At 47.9% G+C, this 21,897-nt stretch overlaps 1 protein-coding gene across 1 annotated transcript in view; it reads right to left on the reverse strand.

The window, feature by feature from the left end:
* The window catches only part of LOC144310215 (polycystin-1-like protein 2), a 57,841-nt gene extending 40,146 nt beyond the window's left edge, over positions 1 to 17,695 (reverse strand). Inside the window, exons 1-14 of the mRNA XM_077890955.1 lie at positions 17,454 to 17,695; positions 15,726 to 15,933; positions 14,243 to 14,363; positions 13,410 to 13,551; positions 12,066 to 12,242; positions 11,321 to 11,466; positions 10,454 to 10,648; positions 7,598 to 7,729; positions 6,077 to 6,259; positions 4,399 to 4,523; positions 3,241 to 3,367; positions 2,439 to 2,570; positions 1,314 to 1,536; positions 548 to 741 (exon numbers count right to left, since the gene is read on the reverse strand). Of these exons, the coding sequence (XP_077747081.1) occupies positions 548 to 741; positions 1,314 to 1,536; positions 2,439 to 2,570; positions 3,241 to 3,367; positions 4,399 to 4,523; positions 6,077 to 6,259; positions 7,598 to 7,729; positions 10,454 to 10,648; positions 11,321 to 11,466; positions 12,066 to 12,242; positions 13,410 to 13,551; positions 14,243 to 14,363; positions 15,726 to 15,933; positions 17,454 to 17,673 (2,325 nt within the window). The 5' untranslated portion in view covers positions 17,674 to 17,695. The remainder of the gene's footprint in view (positions 1 to 547; positions 742 to 1,313; positions 1,537 to 2,438; positions 2,571 to 3,240; positions 3,368 to 4,398; positions 4,524 to 6,076; positions 6,260 to 7,597; positions 7,730 to 10,453; positions 10,649 to 11,320; positions 11,467 to 12,065; positions 12,243 to 13,409; positions 13,552 to 14,242; positions 14,364 to 15,725; positions 15,934 to 17,453) is intronic.
* Between the last annotated feature and the right edge of the window lie 4,202 nt (positions 17,696 to 21,897).

Consider the following 21,897-nt stretch of genomic DNA (forward strand, 5'->3'; position numbering starts at 1 on the left):
GCTGAAGCATGGAACACAGCACCTGGCAGAGAATAAAGGGCTCAGCTCTGAGTTTGGTCCCCTGGAGAAGACACCCTGGCCTGGCCTCCTAGCAGCCCAGAGTCAACAGGGCTTCCCAATTATTTGTCCATTCCTTCAAGAGCCATTTGTTTTCAGTGGTGAGCGAAGCCCACTGTTCCTGACTTATGGGGCTCTCAGTGCACCATGGGAACAGACCTCATCTCAGGGACCTCCTGAGTAGATATGAAATGGCATAATGCTGTGTTTAGTGCTATGGAGGAGCAGATGTATGTACCAGGAAAGCCTACAGGGGGAATCTGATGTAGCCAGGGTGACAGTTTTCTCAAGAAAGTGACACTTGCAGCAGGATCTGAAGGAGGAGTTGACTAGACCAGGAAGAGGGGCATTCCAGGCACAGGGAACAGCGTAGGCAGAGATGCTGTGGTGGGGTGCAAAATGGCCAGCAGAGACACTGGAAGGAAGCCCTAAGTGAGTTGGACACACCCAACCATGTTGCTCTGCCTTCTTCTTTGTATCCTCTCCTTACCTGGCACCCAGAGTTGTCCCAAGTCCCCTGGACCTCATCCCAGAACACACAATGGGACAGGAAGGTAGTGATGCCAACTGTGAGGTCCCTGCCAGGGATCAGTTCCAGGTCAGACTCGGGGACCACAGTCAGATAATAGACCCCTTCTCCAAAATGCAGGTCCTCTGGGTTCAGGATCCACGTGGACAGCCCATCTGCAAGAAATAGGGATCCAGGTCAGCTGGAAGCCTCATGGAGCCTGGGGCTAACATCATGGAAGAGAGAGACCAAGGAGACTTGGCAGGGAAGCTCACTTTGGTGATCTCCCTAATGTCGTAGGAAAGCCCTCTCCTCCTGAGACCTGGAGCAGAGGAGAGGACACACTCCCAGGTCCGTGTGCAGAGCACAGCTGCCAAGTCACATAGATGAGGGCCAAATTCTGACTCTGTCCCTTCTTGGCTGTGTGACTTTGTATCAGTTACTTAACCTCTCTGTTCTTATCTGGCAAGAGGAAATGCCCATAATGCCCATCCTGAGGGTTGTAATGAAGATTACGACAAGGTTAGTTCTATAAGTGTTTGTCAGTTTCTTCAGGGCATGTAGTAAGTGCTCACTTAATGTTGCCAAATGATAATAATAGTAGTAGTAATAATAACACAAAAAATCAGCATTGAATGTGACATTATTTTTTTCTTTTTCTCTATGGCTTCTGATTCTCAAGTTTTAAGTTGGTCACCCTCTCCCCACCCCCAAGAAGCTCAAGAAGCTAGTCCAGTTGATGGACTACCTGTAGCAGCCATTGGCGGAATGTGAGCTTTTGCATCATAGCTGGTCTTATTGGGGTGGTAGCCATAGCCCAGGCTGAGTATGAGTGGGATGGCAGGTCTCCAGTGCAGCTGGATCCCCAAAGCTGCTCTGTCTGAAGTCAGGTTCACCCATAAAGCTTCAGGACTGGTCAGGTTTAACACAGTTGGCTCACTGTGCCCTTCCAAAAGCCGAGGCAGCAGGATCTGTTATCAAAAACAGTCAAAACAAGGGTATGTGGGGTGGGAATGCCAGGGAGCGTCAGGGCTGCTGGACAGAGCAAGGCAAAGTGAGCACCCCAGGAATTGAGATCCACACTGTGCTGTGCTCATTCTATCAGTTTCCTGGGGCTGCTTAACTAATGACCACAAACTTGGTGGCTTACAACACCCCAGATTTGCCGTCTTACAGTTCTGGAGGCCAGAAATCCAAAATCAACTTCATAGGGCTAAAGTTGGTAGGCTGATGCCTTCTGGAGATTCTAGGGAAGAATACCTTCCTTGCCTTTTCCAGCTTCTGGAGGCATCCATGTCCCTTGGCTCATGGCCTCTCCTCATATCACTCCAACTCCTTGCTTATGTCATCAGATAAGGCTTTTAAAGAAAATCTGACAGCTTAGAGCCTGGATGGTAAGGGTGGTTTATGTAATGAAGATGATTAAAATTCCAATCAACAGATATAAAGAAATGTTTTGATTGTATAGCCAAAGATTGGCAATGATATACATTTGTAGTTTTTAGCTAAAATACGATGTGTAACATAAAGACCATTCTAGGGCAGCCCGGGTGGCTCAGCAGTTTGGCGCCACTTTCAGCCTAGGGTGCGATCCTGGAGACCCAAGATCGAGTCCCACGTTGGGCTCCCTGCATGGAGCCTGCTTCTCCCTCTGCCTGTGTCTCTGCCTCTCTCTCTCTCTCTTTCTCTGTCTCTCTCTGTCTCTGTCATAAATAAATAAATAAATAAATAAATAAATAAATAAATAAATAAATAAATCTAAAAAAAAAAAAAGACCATTCTACTCTCCTCTTTAATCACCTTTTGGTCTCAACCAAGTTGAAGAAGAAAACAGAAGTGATAATGGACTTCTGACAGCACCCCCAACTTCTACCTCGATATTCTCCGACAGATTCCTCATGGGTATGAGATGTCCACTAGGGCTGGTCAAACAGAAGCCACCAATAGTTCCACTGACATCAAAGTGACTTCGGGCTGGGAAGGGGCTCTTGGGGAAACTCATCACCTGAAACCAAGAACAAGAAGTGCTGGCTAAGGCTCCTGAAGGCTGGAAGGTGACTGCAACCCTATGTGAATGATAAGGCTTCCTAAGATGGGACAGACAAGTGGCCTTGTCCTATGGGGTGAGTGGGGAACCCGGCTGTTAGCTGTGTCTGGCCTTCCTGGGGTGTGTCTGTCCTCCAGGGCTGAGGACCCACTCAGGCCCATAAAGCTATACAACTACTGGACCATGAAACCCTCCAAGTCTTTCTTCTTGGCAAGGCCAACAAGCCCCCAAGAGAGATATACTTGTTTGCCTTCACTGGGGCTCAAAGAACTGAGAGTCGGATGTGCCCTCACTTGGGAGTGAAAAGAACTCTGGGTTCACCATTTCCTAGTTATGGAATGAAGTCCAAAAAGCTTTATTTCCAGTAACTAATTGAACCAATTAGCTGGAGAAATCCCACAACACAGTGGAAGAAGGATGGATTTGGGTGTTGGAAGGCCCGAGTCTGCATCCCAGCTCTGCCACTTTGCTTGTGGCATTGGGTGAATCACTGAACCTCATCTGCAAAATGGGTGTAGTAATACTGTGTAACTGAGAGGGTTGTTATCAACCTAAATGAGCAAACACACATAAAAGTGACAAATAAGCTATAAAGGGCTGCTCCCAAGGAGGTTATTACTGTTGTTACCCTGATGTCCACAGGCTCCCAGCTATCCTCCATGGAGCCAAGGGAGGAGGCCGCAGGCAGGGTAAAGGTTGCAGAGCTGGCAGCCTTAGTATGCACGGAGGAGCCTCGCCAACTCCGGGGCTGTATTCTGGCCACAAGGTGAGAACATAGGTGTCAGGAGAGAGAGAAGAAAGCCAGTGTCAGAGGAACATCTCTTGCACTGCAGGGAACCCCAGCGTTGCCATCAGAGTACATGGCTCTATTTCAGTCCCCTTAGATGGTTCTGCATGCTCATGTCAGTAGGAGCAGCACAAGAGCAGCTGACGGCCCCAGCGCTGGGTTGGAGGCTCTATGAGGACAGGGCATTAGCCAGCTCTGTTTGCTGCCGCGCTCCCAATGCCTAGAAGAGCACCTGACATATGATGGTGGTCAACACATACTTTGTTGAATGAATAAATGAGCTGATGTGGACACTTTTCCAGGCTTATCCCCTCTACCTACTTGATCTCAGATGTCATGGGCTTCTAGCCCCATCTTCTCTGGCCTTTGATGTCCCATCTGATTAGATTGGGGACCTGGTTTCAGACCCTAGTTCTGATCAGAATGCTGTTTCGGAAAACTGCCCCTGGCACCCAAGAGGGTAACCCTGGCATGAGGAATCAAAGAAGGGGGCTCACTACAAGAGTTGCAGCAGTGCCTGCAGGGTGGTGCAGCACCTGCTTGTCGGGTGGAGGCATGCAGGGTGGAGGGCATTCTCAGGTACTGTTAGGGTGCAGCAAGAGGCAGGCCCTCCACAAAGAATTCCCAAGGCCAGTGTATCTTGAATCCCCATAGCTCTGTGGAGCAATGGGGTTGGCCAGGCACACATAGAACGTGGTGTAAAGTGGGCGGGCCCCCTTCATTCAGCCTCCCTGCCTGCTCGGCTCCAACATGATCCATCTCTCAGGACTCCTGGGTGGCTCCAAGATGGGACTTGGCACTCAACAGCTCCTTTCCTATGCTGTGCAAATACCCAGACCTCATCTCAGTGAAAAGCCCTCCCATATCCAGCTCCCCTCAGGTCCCCCACTTCCAAGGCTGGTCTTCTGGGCTCTACCTGGCACAGGGTCTTAGGATGTGGGTGTGGACCGAGCCAGGTCAGGGGACAAGCTCTCTTTGGACCTCAGTGCAGCTGGTTACCTGTTTGTATACACAGAGATGGAAGGGGTGGCCAGAGTGGCTGGGAGGCCCCCAGGCAGTGTCCCCAGAAGGAGGGCAGCCTGCACATGCTCCACAACTCTGAGCAGCTGGGGCACGGAGGCCATCTGGAAAAGAAAACAGGGGTAACTGCTGGGGACCCATCTCTGTATGCTGCCTTTGGTTACTGTCACCAGGCTAGCGTGGGACCCTCAGCAGGGACTGGGAGAAGGCAGAGGAGTTGAGGAAGGGACAGCACTACTGTTTATTGAGTTCCCGGCTCTGTGGGGAGTGAAAAGTAAGCACTCGTGAAGATTCCAACCCCTTTTGGAATGTGAACCCCTTTTCATCCAACAAGTCTGGAAGGCAAGTGCTCTCACTATATCCATTTGGCAGATGGGAAAACTAAGGCACATAAAGGATAAGTGACTTGCAGAGGTCACATGTTGATAAAGACTAGTGCCAGGACTCACAGTGAGGTGGCCAGGCATCTGGCTCCTGAGTCTGTGTGTTGAGCTGTCACACTGCGTGCCTCTCTGGGCTGCGCTGTTTGACCCTGACATCCACCCATAATCCAGGTCTTATTTGTGGGCAAATAGAAAGCCACAGGCAGAGCCATTTCACTGGGTCACCTGGGCTTGGACTGCTCCTCACCACACCCAACCCCCGATGAGGATGCAGTGTCGCTGAAGCCAAAATGTGAGGATCTGAGACGGGCTAGATGTTTGCATGAATTGTGTGTGTGTGTGTGTGTGTGTGTGTGTGTGTGTGTGTGTGACTGAGTGGATGTGAATGTGAATATGTGTGTGTTTGAGGGTGACCTGTGAATATAATGAATTAAGTATGTGTATCTGAGTATCTGAGCATAAGTGTGTGATTATGAGTCTGAATGTGAATGTGGGTTTGAGGATATGTGTGAGTATGTGCTGGAACATAAGTGAGTGCGTATGTGGTTTTGTGTGTGACTGTAACCATATGTCTGTGTGTGTGTGTGTGTGCAATCATGTGGCCATGTATGAAGATAGAAGTGTAAACGTGCATCTCTGTGAGTATGTGTAGGACTGTGTGCTTACATGTATGTGTGAGAGTGTGAGTGCTTATAAGTGTGTGTTAGTGTAGGAGTGTGTGTGAGTGAATATGTTAGTGTTTGTTGGTGTGTGTGAGTGCATGGGTATGTTTGAGTGTGACTGTGTGTGTGTATGTGTGTGTGTTCCCCACATGCTATAGGACTATGGAGCAGCAAGAAATGGGTTTTCCACTCCATCATGATACCATCCTAGGAGGCCCTTCCCCTTGTGCCCCCATCAAGGACGCTGGGGCTGCCTCTCTTCTAAAAATGTACTGTGTGGGGTAGACATGTGATCTCTTCCATTGGTGGCTTATCTGAGATGAGACGGAATGCCCTGATTTGCAGGTGACAGGTGAGACTGAGGGAAGTTATGTACCCTTCCCAAGTCTCAGGGTTTGAAAGCGACAGAGGCAGGATTGGAAGGCAGGCTGCCTTGATCCAGAGCCTGTGCTCTGCCTCCCAGAACCTCTGGTCTCTGTAACTTTTCTTCTAGCTCCCTAGAAATGGTTTTAACCTCTTTGCCTCTTTTTCTTCATCTGCAAGATCTAGAAAGGCTGGTGTACGCTGGGTGTGTGGTAGCTGGGAGGTCTGCAGCTGGGCTGAGACACCTACCTGACTGCCCTTGGCCTCTGCATGCTTTTCTGGTCCCTCCCTCAGGGAAGCTTCCAGCACGCTGCCCACAGCCTGAAACAGGTCCTTGGTGGCCGCCTGGCGCCTCTGGTCTTCAGGATGGGCCTTGGAACACAGTGCCAACAGGGCTTCACTGGCATGCTGCAGAGCCCAAGTGGCCTCCCACTGGATTCCCCAAAGGAGAAGGAAAAGCAACATGAGCCCTTGCTGATAGACTATCCCCTACACCATTCAAAGGACAAGAAGGGAGCAAGGTGAGAAACAAGGTAGGAGAAATCTAGGCCCATTGCACAGGCTGCCTGTGTCACTGACTTGAGGTAGGTTCTCCTTCCCTACAATGTGCTAAATTCCTTCAGGAGAGTAGCCTTGTCCATCTCTGAGTCTTCCCAGAGTGCCTTCCACAATGCCTAGCACATAGTAGTAAATGTTCACTGAGTGGGGGATGGGCTTGGGTGGAAGGATGAAAGGATGGTTGGGTGGCAGATGAGTAGACAGATGGATGGATAGATGGACAAGACACTTGTTCAGTTTGGTAATTATGTATGTATTTGTGAGATTATTTGTGTAAAGTGTTGCTCTCCCCGTACTCTGAAAGTGCTGTGAGCAGAGACTATGTCGTGTGACTTGCTGAATTCTTGATGCACAGTTTTTGCACGGTAGCTGATATATATTAGGCATTCAGGAAGCATTTGTTGAATGAATGAATAAATTAATGCATGGATGAGTGAATGGAAAGGTAGAGTGATGGATGTACATAGATGGGCACTGAATAGATGTATGTACATGGAGTGGATGGATGAGCAAATGGGTGTATAAATGGCAAATGTGATGTTAACAGCATCATGGCCCCAGAAATAAAGGTCAGCCTTGCTGGCTTCAGGCTGGAGAATGTGAGGGGCACAACCTCCTGAGAATAGGTGGAGCAGAGCCAGGATGGCTTTCCCCTCTTACTGACTAAGGGCTTCTTTTTTTAACCTTTTGTTACTATAACATGGGGAATATGGTGATTTAATTTGGGTTCTCCAAGAGGCAGAGCCTGAGGCAAGGGTTTAAGATGTTGGCAGGCAGAGTAGCTGGTGAGGTGGGGGGTGGGGGTCAAAGAAGAAAGAGACAGGAACTGGCAACTGGACATAGGTCTGATATGTACTAGTGAACTTGAGTATGTATGAAGTGGGGAACATGGGTAGGTTAGCAGCAGCATCTGGGGACACATTTAGTGTCACCCAGTGATTAGAGTCAGGTACCCCCTTGAGGTGCCACTGGCAGGTGGGGGAGTAAGGTATGTGAGCACACAGGCTATGACACCCAGAATGAGACACAGGAGCTGCAGGAGGACATCTTCTCTCTCGGCATCACTCATGCAGGATCATTGGAAAGAAGATAGTGGAAACCTTGGTGGCCCTGAGATTGAGGGACCTTTGACATGGGGGGAGTTGTCAATTACCTAGGGCAGAGGTGTGTGTCCCATGGCTTGGCCTGGGACAGCAGATGGGCCTCACTTACCTGGGCCTTGGGTGTGAGCTCCTCACTGTGGTGGGTCACCTCTCTCAGCACCTGGGCCAACCTTTGTACCTTCTGCATGTCCCCCAGGGTGGTAGTGACTGCAGATAGTGACCCCAGCACATGCTCTCTGACCTTGATGCAGAGGGAGGGAGATGGGGAGAGAAAATGTAATTTCAGTGGTTTGATGAAATGATTTCAGAAAGATTTGGGGTCAGAGCAAGTGACCAGGCTCATCTGGAGTTTTTCCAAACCTCATAGACCTCTCATAGGATATGTACTGGGCAGTGTAATGGCCTCCCAAAAATATCCACATCCTAATCCTTGAAACCTGTCAATATGTCACCTCACATGGCAAAAAGGACTTTGCCAAAACTTTTTTGGAGTTTTATTTTATTTTATTTTATTTTATTTTATTTTATTTTATTTTATTTTATGTGCTCAGTGTGGGGCTTGACTCACACCCCTGAGATCAAGAGTTGCATGCTCCTCTGACTGAGCCAGCTAGGTGCCCCTGTTTTGGAATTTTAATTAAGTTAATGTTCTGAGATAGGAGTGGATCTGGATGAACCAAGTGGGACCTATGTAACCACAGGGGTCTCTGTAAGAGGGAGGTAGGATGGTCAGAGCCAGAGAAGATGTGTGGATGGAGGCAGAGGTGAAGAAGAGGCTGGGGAAGGAAAGGAAAGGAAATGAGGAGGGGAAATTTGAGGAAGGGAGGGAGGAGAAGTGGAGGGAAGAGGAAGGAAAGGAGGAAGAATCTAAAGGTGCTGAGCTGCTGGCTTTGGAGATGGAGAGGAGTGTGGAGGCTTCTGGGGACCCTAGGGACCGTGCTCTCTGAGCTATGGAGCCCTAACAAGGGGCTCACTGGGGGCTGGTGTTGGCAGCTGCAGAGGAAACCTAAGAATATAATTTCAGTACTGCCCAGAACTTTCCACATTGATGAAACAGTCCTATCTCTGCACCGTCCACTCACCAAATGTGACTATTGAGCCCTTGAAATGTGGCCAGTGCAATCAGAAAACTGAATTTTTAAAACTTTATTTCATATTAATGCATTTAAGATAGGTGTAAGTACCTAGATACGGCGAATGGCAACCACCTGGCACAGCACAGATCCAAGTGAACAGTCCCCATCTTGCAGCCTCTTCCTGACAGCTCACTCAGCCTACCTGTCTGACAGCCTGTCTTGGCAGCTGCAGAGTCTGGGCATGTCTGCTGTTAGCTCAGGGTGCATCTAGGCTCTGGCTAGGATGGAGGAGAGAATAGGCCAGTGTATGAGGGGACTCTTGTCAGAATGTTCTGGAAGGAGAAATTGTGTTTGCTTTTACAAATCTTCCCTCCCTCCTTCCTCACTGTCCTGAAGGCAGCTTCCATGGAGATGCCACAATTCCTGACTCTCTGGCCAGTGGATTCACTCAGCAGGAAATGAGAGGGCAGGAGGAGAGAGAGCGAGAAGCTATTCTGGTGCTTCCCTCCCTCCACTGGTGAGTCAACTGCCTCATTCTTCAGAAGCTATTGCTTCCACCATGGAGCCCCTTCCATGCAGCTGCCCCCTCCAGATTCTGGTCACTTCAGGCTAAGCCCCAACTTGAATCAACAGAACTCTTCTTAAATTCTTCTCAGTTATCCTGTTAGAGTTTTACGCCTGCCTCCTGCCAGGACCCCAGTGTTTCACGAGGAGATCTTGGATCAGGCTGCCATAGTCTGTGTGCTCAGGGACCACAGGATTCCAAATGGAAGTCTGCCATAGCTAATGTTCAGAGTGAAAGCAACCAAGACTGAGAACAAGGGGTGGGTGGGTGTATGGAGGGGCTAACATGAAACAGGGCAGGGCTGAGAGTCTTGGAGGGCAGGAGGTGGATGGGGGAAGAGCTCGTCTGGGTTGGAACCTCATCTTCACCTCCACCTTAGAAATGTGGGCCTGGGCAAGCTGTTAAAATTCTCTAACCCTGTTTCCTCCTATGTGACATAGACAGGGATCTCACCATTTATCTCGTAGGGTTTTAGTGAGAATTACATATCCATGAAGATCTTGGGGTTGGCAGCACATAGTAGGTATTCAATAAATGTTAGCTATTTATCTATAAGTAGTTACTATGACAACCACCACTTCTTTGTATTAAGTACTTACCACATGTCCTATACCATGCTAAGTACTTTCATGCAAACCCTTCAGGGACCAGAGAAGTCCATCTTTTCTTCTCCATGCGCAGCAGGTGTATGTGATGCTGTGTGTGTGTGTGCATGTGTGTGTACCTGCACCCACACAGGTTCATATAGCAGGTACCAGGAGTGGAAGTAGTCCTACGCTCTGTCATAGTTGTTTGTCATGTCAGGTTGTAACACATGAAACGGCCATTCTGTGGATTACAACTGGTTGGATGTTGGTAATTTCAAATGGCTTGACCTAACCTTATGAGGAAAACACTATTTATTATCCCATTTTCCAGATGGCGAAACAGGCTTAGAGAAGTTCATTCACCAGCCTGTGATGGTATAGATGGCAAATGACAGAGGTGCAATGACATCCAGGGTCTAACCCCAAACCATGAACTATATGAGAGTGGCCAGGCCACTTTTCTCCTCTGTTGTCATCTTTGACAGGAAGGACTGGAGCGATACTCTTAAATTCCCTCCTGCCCTGGAAGCCTTTGACGCTGTGAGGCAGAGCAGGGAAAACAGGTTCCCATCATTTTAGGTCACTCACCAAGAAAGGACCAGAGGGGGAGGTGATGTCAACAGCTAGGCAGATACTGAGGCTTCTCCACAGCTCCGTGAATTCCACTCCCCACCCTGAATGGCTGTACAGACCCTGGGGCCCCAGTAACAACCTAAAAAGGGGCCCGTCTTGAGCACCTTCTGTCTGACATCCATGTTCAGCAGCTGCCTGCAGCCCTGTCCCTGGCTCTCCAGGTCCAGGATGGATGACACAGCCGTGGCCAGCTGGAAGAGCCGTTCAGGGTCCCGCTCGCCTTGCAGAGTGACGGTGACATTCTCCAGCACTGCGGCCTGGAATGCCACGTTCTCAACACAGATGTCTCCAAGTCCCACCTAACAGGGAAACCAGAAGCACGCTCAGTGCAGGGCAGACCTTGGCTCTCCAGTTCTTGTTCCAGAACCCGGAGCCCGAAGTCACGGTATCATGTGGCAAATCAGAGCAAGGCTGGAAGGCCTCACACTTAGTGTGGGGTCTCTCCTGAGGCTTGAGGGCAGCTGGGCCCACTTGTAGCAGGCGGCCAAGCCCCACTGAAAGCAAGCCTTACATGAGTCACTGCTTCTCCCTCACAGCCCTCCTCATCAGGCCCCCAGTCCCTTTCTGCTCCACCTGACCTCCCATCCTTGAAATTTACCCAGATTTTGTTCAACCCCTCTGCCTTGTAACCCTGATAGTTGATTTTGGTCCTCCTTCCTCTGGACTCTGATGACACTGGTCAGACTCATCCCTGGATCTTTGTGCTCCAAACCTCCAGGGCCCTACCCTTCTGCTGGCCACTGAGATATAGGATCTGCAAAGGTAGAGACCATGTTTGTTTTGTTCACAGCTGTGTCCCCAGGACCTGGCACATTGCAGATGCTCTGAAAATACTAGTTGAAGGAATGAATGAATCAGTGACTCAATGTGGTCATGCCCTTGGCTTCCTTCAACATAGCCACCTTCTTGGTGAGGTTCAGTTGGGTCAACAAGTTTTCTCAATAAAGAAACAAAAGACAGCCACCACCCACCTTCACCACTGCATGGGCCTGCTGTTTGTCCCCTGCGAGATTGGAAACAGAAATGACCACCGCCAGCATGAAGTCATTGTTTACTTTCCCAAGTGGCAGATAAACTGATGAGAGAGCAGGTTCAGGGCCACAGTGTAGACAGGAACCTAGTAAATGGAAACTGAACAGTTAGGGGGGCATCTCCAGACCCCAGGGAGACTGGAAACCCATTGAAGTAGAGCCTGACGACAAGGGCACAAAAGACCCAGCTCATGAAGGCATGGCAAGCACTCGGGGACTCCATGCTTTCAGAGAGAAGACAGCCGTCTATACTGATCCACCAGCCTTTCTAGGTAATTGCAGGCTGCTATGACTTGGGAATAATTTTACTAGTATCCATAAAAAATTTTAAAAACTTTTCCTCCTTGCAGGCTTAAAAAAAATTCAAGGTCATAAACCAAATTTAAAAAGGAAGAAGAGATCTTTAAAATTAGCTCAAAACATATCCAAGCTCACTCACAAGTCAGTTCCTGTACCAAGACCTTCCCAGGCTGGTGGATCTAAACAGCCTCCCCCAGCCCCACCCTCAGCCTCTCCCAGAAGTGGATGGCTGGGACACTGTGCCTGGGGCTAGGGGAGTCTTCATTCTGCAAACCTCTCTCACACATGGAGCACGGTTTTTGTAGCTCCCACAGGGAGACAGGCCCCTGTTTTGGGAGAGATGGCGCCTAGCAGTGGAAGGGAATGCATAGCCCTGGGCCAATACCTGACTCCAGACAGAAGCAGTACTCCAGGGGACCCAGGGCCGAGGATGTGTTACAGAAGATGGTGAAGCCCGTCAGAATGGTACCCTCTTCTGGAGTGATGGTGCAGCTGGGCACCTCCGGGGGAGGCAGAGAGCTGATCACGTAGGTGTCCTCCCCATAGGCATGCCTGGTCACTGCTGAGGAGTGAAGACAGAGTGTTTGGGGGACCGTGTGAGTCACACAAACCACCATGCTTCAGGATCGCCCTGGGAGCTTGTTAAGCATGCAGATTCCCAGGCCGATCTCCTGACCCCGACCTCCCTGGAGGTTCTGGGGTGGGGCTCAGTAATCTGAATATCTAACAATTCCCTCTGATGCAGGGTATCCTGGGGTCTCACTTTTTAAGAGTCAGTCCTTCTGTAGAACAGGGCTAATATTAGTTGCTTCCTCGCAGCTTTGGTGAGGAAGAAGTATATTGGGAAACAGAATGACTTGCTCAAGATGACTGAGCTTGGAAGGGCCATGGCCAGAATCTAGAAACAAGGTGACCCTGCCCAAAGCCTTGCTCTTTCCAGGCCTCCACCTGCACCAGCATCCCACACCACCTGGTGTTTCAAAAACAGTATATACCTGGAAGAGCTGGGCATAAAGAGAATTTAATCAGTTAAAAATGGATTCCTTAGCATAGACCTAATTCAGAAGGTTTAGGGCAAGGGCAAGCCTTGGGGTATTTATCTGATTTTATTTTTAAAGATTTTATTTGTTTATTTGAGAGAGAAAGAATGAATGGGAGAGAGAGGGAGAGAATCTGAAGTGGACTCTGCACTGAGCACAGAGTCCAATGGGGGGCTCGATCCCACAACCATGAGATCATGACCTGAGCTGAAACCAAGAGTCAGATGCTTAACTGAGCCACCAAGGCACCCCTGGAGTGTTCATTTTAAACTGGAATCCCAGGTTGTCCCCATGTGGGTGGTCTCTGGGCCACTTTGAGAAAAACTGGATCAAGTGAACCCATCTGGAAGAGAATAATCACTCATCATTTGTCATTTTGATAATCTACCTTTCCCACCACACAGGGCTTGTTTAAAGTGAGAATCTTCCTGGCAGGACATGCACCACCCCAGAATAATATGTCACATCCACCCTGCATAATGCCATTCAGAGTCAGGAAACTGAGGGATGGAGAGTTTAAATGCCTTGCCTCCCAGGTAAAAAGTGATGGTGATGGGATTAACACCAGAGCCTGTGTATGGCCCCTGACCCTGCACTGAAGTCCCACATTTCAGGGCTTCATGTTTGTCTTGGTTCACTTTCTGGGCAAATGGGATCTGTGACAGGAGACTGAGGGGAGGCCTCCACACCTGTGGCTTTGATCCGGATGGCCTGGCCCCAGGTCTGCAAAAAGGAGCTGTTCAGCTGCAGTGTAGAGGTGTTGCTCTCAATGAGGATTAAAGCACTTGGCCAAAATCCCTGGAATCTGCAGGCAGCTGGGAGAGGCTCAGCCTGAAAGAGAACACCATCCAGAGCTCCTAAGACTTCCACCTTGATGCTGGACCCCAGCAGGGCCGTGGCTTCAGACCCCTAGGAGGCCTTCCAGATTTGTCTCTGCTACAAAGGCACCGAGTGCTTACCTGGGACACACCAAATACCCAGTCTCCAGCCTTGTTTAGGTGTTTGTCTGAGGTCAGCTTCCCTTGTTGGAAAGCCTGTGACTTTTGTGCACAGGTCCTTTACTGAGAGAGGCCTCTCAGGAAAATCAGAGGGGAGAAGGAAGTACAGTAGGGCAGAGAATGAAACTAGGGAGAGAAGTGGCTTCAGGAGGTGTCCAGCCAGCCTCAACTGGATCCAGCAGGGAGTGTGAGCCCCACCACAGAAGCTGTCTCATTCAGAGGCAGGGTGGCTGGGCCATTAGACCCAACCTCCATTGATTACTGGCCGGCAGTCACTGCCCAGCAGCTGAGGATAGGTGCATCAGCCTGGGGACTAGCAGGAGCTGGGCTGGGGACTAGCAGCATCTGCTGTGAGGTTTCTCCATTGCTTCTGCTGCCTTGCATCTGTTCTCCCTTATGACCAGTGCCCTCCTTTTCCTCTGGGGAACACCACCATCCCACCTCCCCAACTCTGCGGGCTCTGACCCACCCCCAGCTCAGTACTGGCCATGTGACACAGGCCATGTGATCGCCAGTGTCCTCACCTTCTCCAGAGAAGTGTCCTCTAAATACCAGTTGAACATGGCCACTGGGGAGTCATCCCCCAAGGTGACTCTGAGAACAATGTCTTCACTGGTATTTGCTGGCCTGCAGTTCTTCTCACAGCTGAGAGGGAGACAAAATGGAGTGCAGAAGCTCACTCAAGCCTCGTGGCTTGCTCTTTTGTCTGGTTCTTCTCAGGTCCTTTGCAAAGGTGGCAGAGGGCCTTTTTTTCAAGTGAAAAATAGAATAAAAGCAACCCAATGCCCCAACCAAAACCAGAACATAGTGTTGGTCATGGAGATGGAGTGATCTGTGCCTGCCCCAACTCCCACTCATTCCCTATGAAAGACAATGGTATGGAAAGTGCATGAAGCCCAGGGTCCTCAGATCCTGCCTCATATGAAAGGTCACCTTGCATGAGTCACTTAAATTCTCTGAGTCTCAGTTTCCTCACCTGCAAAGTGAAGGGATAAACGCAGATGATATTTCCGTGATTCCTTCTAGCTCTAACAATAATAAAGGAATGCTATGGTTTTATCGCATGTAGCCACAGGTTATAAATTATTTGCTTCATTATTCACTTATCCAGTGCTTACCACCACCCTGTGAGTGATATATCAGAATCCCCTATCATAGACAAGCAAATCAGGCTCAGGGTGCCAATGTGATTTGTCCCAGGTGACATGACTCTTGAGTGGGGGAAGGGAACATGAACCAGACTGTCTACATTCAGATCCTGGGCCTTCTCTATAGCATCCCTGCCCACATCTGTAAATAGACCCTTCGTCCACCTCTCATCAACTCCCAGTTTGAGGGAGACATCTCCTTGTTGGGACCTAGTTGATAGACCAAGCTACCTTGAGCTTTCACCTTGACTACTGCAAGAGCTCCAGCAATCTCTGGGAACCCTCTCTTGCCTGCCTCCAACCTGCTCTCTACTCTGCTATCACAGCATTTTGAAGTAAGACGTGGTCACGTCCCCAGCCTGCTTGCAACTAACTCTTGGATGGCTTTCTAGAACTCTTCAAAATCATGTCTGTGGCACAACCCACAAGTTTCCACCAGAGCCAGGCCCTGCCTTTTCCCCTAGTTTCTTCTTGCCCCTCTCTCTCTCCCTCCATACTTGAGCCACACCAATCTCTTTCACTTCCAGCTTATTCTATGCTCCCTCCCTCTGCCGTTCAGTTCCCTCTGCAGCCCCCTTTCCCTGCCAAGTTAATTCCTCTTCCCTGTTCACATCTCATCTGGGGAATGGCCTTCCTTGACCTTGAGTCAGGGAAGTTGTCATAGAGGTGAACCATCTCCCTCCATTTGTTGGGGTGGATCATTGCTGACCACCAGGGAGTGCTCCCTGTGAGAACTGTGACCCAGTCTACTGGGCCACCACTGTTAAGACCTAACCCCTACACCAGTGCCAGCCGGCTCTTCAGTAAATGGAGGCTGAAAGGGTGGCAGCACTGCAGAAGTTTGCTCTCTTGCCCCCACCTGACTCGAGGCCTGAGTTCCAGGGGGGCAGACACATAGAGGCACTGCTCCTCCTGGTTCTCCAGCTGTCTGCGTCTCCAGGTGGCCAGGCGCAGGGTGATGGCAGAATTGGGTGGTGGCAGGCAGGATGGAAGAAGCACCAGCTCCCTCTGGTCTGTGCGGAGCAGCTGCCTCTCAACACAGTAGCTCCACTGGGCCCAGCAACGTCCTGAGAGAGAAGAGCAAATGCTGTTATCCATCCAAGGACCTCTGTGATTTGGAGTTTTTGGAAGAAAAGTCATAGATTAGAAAAGCAGCTCCAAAGAGGGAGTTTGATTTTTAAAAACACTCTCACTTGCAGGGTGCAGGAATGCTACTGGGAAGGATGCTTCTGGGGAGATGAGTGGCACTTCACTCTGAGTCTGAGCACACCTGCAGCATATGTCAGCTGCTTTTGCCCCAGCAATTTGTATTGATGAATGAATGGGCAGGCATATATAGCAGGAGAGAGGCCAGGAGATTAAACAGCTGTGCCTGGGAGAGCATCCAGGGCAGTTTTTTGTCCCTTGTGTAACTCTTACTCCACATGGAAGCAGTTGTCCTCAGCTGTGTGTCTCTGTGGGTATCTTGGGGACCTGGGGGCTATATCTCCATCTGGGAGGCTGCATGTTATCTCCTGCTTTATGATACCAGCTCAGTAAATCCCTGTATCCTTTGCCCTTCATCTCTGTTGATTGATGTTTATCCATCAATCACTTTGCTTCCTCTTCCACCCAGTAGAGTATGGAACATGATCTAGGGTCAGGCCATCAGCTCAACCACCGTAACTCTATATTTGTATCCTCTATGAATTCTGATAATGAGAATTAATTCTGATAATGAGAATTAATATTCAAAAGGATGTCCTGAGCACTTACCAATGGATTATCGAAAGGCTTCAAATTTTACTTGATTTTTGACCCTTTTTCAAAATTCTTTTATTTTCTCAAAACTTATGAAAGTTCACTACAGAGGCAAATAAAGATAGAACTACAAGGATGCTCATTACAATGTTGTTTATAAAGGCAAATAATGCAAAACAACCTAAGTGTCTAAAAATAGGGCACGAGTAAATAAATGATCGGATACCAACTAGTCTATTATGCAGTTATTGTGAAATCAAGATGGAAAGGATGGCATTAAAATATACAGGATATATTGTTCAAAGAAAGAAAACTAAAATAATATGTACAGTAGGCATGGCATTCATTTCCAAAAGAACTTGTGCCTAGCTAGGATATAACCCTATAGAAAGGAGGACAACCATTTCTACATAATGGGTACTGGTGCTACCCTTTTGGTTTGTCTGAAAATACCTCCTCACTTCTAGACTCTCTTCCCAGTGACATACCAAGGGGAAGGAAATGAAAGGAGGGATCCACCCAGAGAGGAGGAGTTGTTTTATTTCATCACTGATGTTGTTTGTGGTGAAAATAAAGCAGATTGACTTTTAGGATTAATTACTGTTCTTTGATTCTCTGTAAGTCATGCACCTCCTTGTTGCCTGCCTTCAGGTTTACCTCTGCCTCGGTTTGCCACTGCTTCCCCCCACCTCCCATTTCCATGGAATTCTTAATCCCTGCACATGCAAGGTACACAAAATGTCAGGCATAAGTAATGCCTGTCTGAAGGTTAAAAAACAGCAAAGCTGACCCCTATCCATTACTTTGTGTTGAGTTAGGACAGTTCTAGAACTCTACAGCCACCTACCACATGACCACTGGAATCGTAAATCCTTGCCTCTGTCTGGCCAGCCCAGAGTCACAGTCGTGAAAGGATCCACATACTGACCAGGTTCCACATACACCTGCACATCCCCTTTCTCTCTCTGCAGAAAAAGCAGCTGGCTGGTGAGACGCCCCTCCACAGTTGGTACCCCGCCGCCCACCCCACAGCAATCTGTGCCAAGGGTAGTCACAGCATAGGGCATGGAATGGGAACAGACCCTGTATGATGCACCTGGCTCACCTCTGGAGATGAATCACAGGGTAACTAACATTATTATTATTTTTAAAATAAATTTATTTTTTATTGGTGTTCACTTTGCCAACATATAGAATAACACCCAGTGCTCATCCCATCAAGTGGCCTCCTCAGTGCCCGGGACCCATTCACCCCCCCCCCCCCCACCGACCTCCCCTTCCACCACCCCTTGTTCGTTTCCCAGAGTTAGGAGTCTCTTGTTCTGTCTCCATTTCTGATATTTCCCACTCATTTTTTCTCCTTTCCCCTTTATTCCCTTTCACTATTTTTTATATTCCCCAAATGAATGAGACCATATAATGTTTGTCCTTCTCTGATTGACTTATTTCACTCAGCATAATACCCTCCAGTTCCATCCATGTCGAAGCAAATGGTGGGTATTTGTCGTTTCTAATGGCTGAGGAATATTCCATTGTATACATGGACCACATCTTCTTTATCCATCATCTTTCGATGGACACCGAGGCTCCTTCCACAGTTTGGCTATTGTGGACATTGCTGCTAGAAACATCGGGGTGCAGGTGTCCTGGCATTTCACTGCATCTGTATCCTTGGGGTAAATCCCCAACAGTGCAATTGCTGGGTCGCAGGGCAGGTCTATTTTTAACTCTTTGAGGAACCTCCACACAGTTTTCCAGAGTGGCTGCACCAGTTCACATTCCCACCAACAGTGTAAGAGGGTTCCCTTTTCTCCACATCCTCCAACATTTGTTGTTTCCTGCCTTGTTAATTTTCCCCATTCTCACTGGTGTGAGGTGGTATCTCATTGTGGTTTTGATTTGTATTTCCCTGATGGCAAGTGATGCGGAGCATTTTCTCATGTGCTTGTTGGCCATGTCTATGTCTTCCTCTGTGAGATTTCTGTTCATGTCCTTTGCCCATTTCATGATTGGATTGTTTGTTTCTTTGCTGTTGAGTTTAATAAGTTCTTTATAGATATCTGATACATCATTTGCAAATTCTTCTCCCATTCTGTAGGTCGTCTTTTAGTTTTGTTGACTGTTTCTTTTGCTGTGCAAAAGCTTCTTATCTTGATGAAGTCCTAATAGTTCATTTTTGCTTTTGTTTCTCTTGCCTTCGTGGATGTATCTTGCAAGAAGTTACTGTGGCCAAGTTCAAAAAGGGTGTTGCCTGTGTTCTCCTCTAGGATTTTGATGGAATCTTGTCTCACATTTAGATCTTTCATCCATTTTGAGTTTATCTTTGTGTATGGTGCAAGAGAGTGGTCTAGTTTCATAGGGTAACTAACTTTAATCGGAATTCAGACTCAGTGCTAAGGGTCCACCATGCATCCAACTATTAACAGAGCCTGCTCTGGGCCAAGCTCCATGCTTGATGCCTAGAGATACAGGAATAGAGACCTAGGTCTTGCCCTTAAGTTTGGGAGGGAAGACAGACAAGGCAACAGACCATTAAAACCCAGACTGCTAACTGCTATGGGGGGGGGGGGGGGAGTGGCAGAGGATTATGAGAATGTGTAAGAGGGAGGCAGTGAGTTGAGAACATGTGTTCCTCTGAAGGTTTGATAGCATTCAATTCCTGGGTTGCTGTGGATTAAATGAGAGAAGCCAGTGACATACTTCCTATTGTGTCTGGTGCAGAGGAAGGCACAGAGTTGTGACTCTGCAAAGCAGATAGTTGGCAAGCTTTGCCAGAGGACAGGACCACAGAGCTGTTGTGAAGGAGGAGTAAGCTTGCGGGTTTTAGGAGAGATTGGCAGGTATAAAGTGTACTCCTGGTAGGACCTATTAAATGGCCAGGCCTAGAGGGCTTAGTTTGGTGTAACAGGAGGCTGCATAGAACAACTCAATCCCTAGTGGTCTCCCATGTCCTGAGAATAAAACCCAAACCTACCTAAGACCTCATGTGATCTGGCCTAGGTCCATCCCACTGTAATCTCCTACATGCTCCCTCTCCCCTATAAATCTCAGGCCAATTTCTAGTCCCAGGGCCTTCATATCTGTGCACCCAGAAAGCTCTTGTTCTGCTTTCTGGCATAACTGACTGTCTTATCTTCAGGTCTACACTGGAACATCACCTTCCGAGAGGCCTCATCTGATCACATTTGCTAGGCCACCCTGTATTGGCTGCTGTCACTGTACCCTGTTGCTTCTAGTTAGACACTTATCACAACTCTTAATGAGATGCTAATTTGGTGACTTCACCGACTAGGACCCAAGAAGTCAAGGACATGACTGTTTATGCACCTTTGTAGCCCTCGTCCCAAACATCAAGCTTGGGACATTGTAGATGCACAGTCTTCATTATTGAACAAGTGCGTGCACACTCTATGTCAACAGCAGAGTTGAAGACTCAGTCTTGTTGTGAAAACTGTGGAACCTGGGCCTGTTTTCTAAGTTAAGCATTAATAGCTATAAATTTCCCTCTGAACATTGCTTTAGTTGCATCCCACAAATTTGGATAGGTTGCACTGTCATCACTCAGAAATATTCTTAAATCTTCCTTGTGAATTTTTTCTTTGATCTGTTAATTTTTTTCAAGTGTCCTGTTTAATTTCCAAGATGTCTAAAAGGTATGTACATATTCCAGATATCTTATTACTGATTTGTAATATAACACTGTTCTGGTTGGAGAACATGCTGGTTTGATTTCATTCCTTCTGGATCTCCTTTCAAATGGAAGAAACCTCTGTGCTTCCTAGTACTCTGGCTATTAGCACCAGAAAACCCAAACTCAAAACTAAAGCAAAGTATTTAGACATCTTTTTTCTCGTGAGGTTAAGTATTTAAAAAACAAATACTCACATTCTTTTCCTTGGCCTTTGTTCTAAATGATCCTTGGAGACTAGAAGGAGCTATAAACACAGTGGGAACAGGTATCAGACTTTGGTAGTGTTTATAAGGTTGCTAAAGGGCAGGGTCAAAGGGTATGCAAGATGCCCCAGGGGACCCACCTGTCTTGGAAGTGAGTTAGGGAAATTTAGCAAACATTCAGGTCATAGAAATGGGTAAAAAATCAAACCATCATGTCCACAACTGGACTAAAGACACCTCTTTGGTTAAGAAAGAGGTAGGCAGTTGCCAATGCAGATAAAATACACATGTAGAGACAGACATGTGACTGTATGCTATTAATGGTTAACTATCAATTGAGGCGGGGAGTGGGGAACTCTAATTTGTTGTGTTTGCTACTTTCTGTGGCATTGGTATTCCTACTAAGGCAAATTTCAAGCTACCAAGCTGACCTCAGTGAACGTAGAGCAAGAGATGGACAGAACCAGCTCTGACAAGTGGCTCGGAGCCAGCCTCAGCACATCATGGTGTATTTCTGGGTCCTTCTATTGGCCTCTTCCTAGCTATGTGAACCCGGGAGGGTTAGTTATTCTTTCTGAGTCTTAGGTTCCTCACCCATTACAGAAAAGCAATCCCTATTTCTCAAGGCTCCAGGAGACCTGAATGTTGTGCTTATATACCATTGCTTTGTAATCTGTACACATATGTAAAGAGTATTAGTGTATCAAGTTAAAAAATGGAAAATGTGCATGCAATTGATATGCTCTGAAAAATACCATAATGTGAATATCATTAGTGTCTAATTAAAGTGTAGTAATTGAAATAGAAATATGTTTTATCTGCACTGGCAGATCTACATGAGTCTCTAGGCCTCAGTAACCTGGTTATTTTAAGATCTGGGTTCCCTGATTTTTTAAAAATTTCTTTCCAATGCATTCTCATTTGGAGAACTCTAACTTTGAAGGTCTGAAAACTATATACAAAGTAAAGCTAAGATGCCAGACACAGAGGCCTTTATTAATCTTAAGAAGGAAGATGGTCCAGTAACCCTGAATGAAGAAATCAAGAGAAATAATTGCTGCCTCTGATCTTGCCATGAATTAGATGAGTGGCTTTTGGAAAGTCAGTTAATCTCTCTGGTCCTGAAATTCCCTGTTTGGAAAAGGAGCCCTGTGGACAGTAGCAAGGACATTTGATGTTTTTTTCCCCCATCCAGGCATCTCTGCCCCCTTCTTTTGGTAATAGCACTTTTGATAACAGGTGACATTTTCACTGGGGAACCATCCCTCCCCCATTCCCAATCCTTGGTTTGAGTGAAGCCAAGCCTGCATCGTGTTCCAGGTCGGCATGCGATTCTGATCTGCCCAAACTGAATACCACTTTCCCCTGGCCTCAGCACGTTCCTGGAGGGAACGTCA

Source organism: Canis aureus, chromosome 3 (assembly GCF_053574225.1).
Source record: "Canis aureus isolate CA01 chromosome 3, VMU_Caureus_v.1.0, whole genome shotgun sequence".
Classification (NCBI taxonomy): Eukaryota; Metazoa; Chordata; class Mammalia; order Carnivora; family Canidae; genus Canis; species Canis aureus.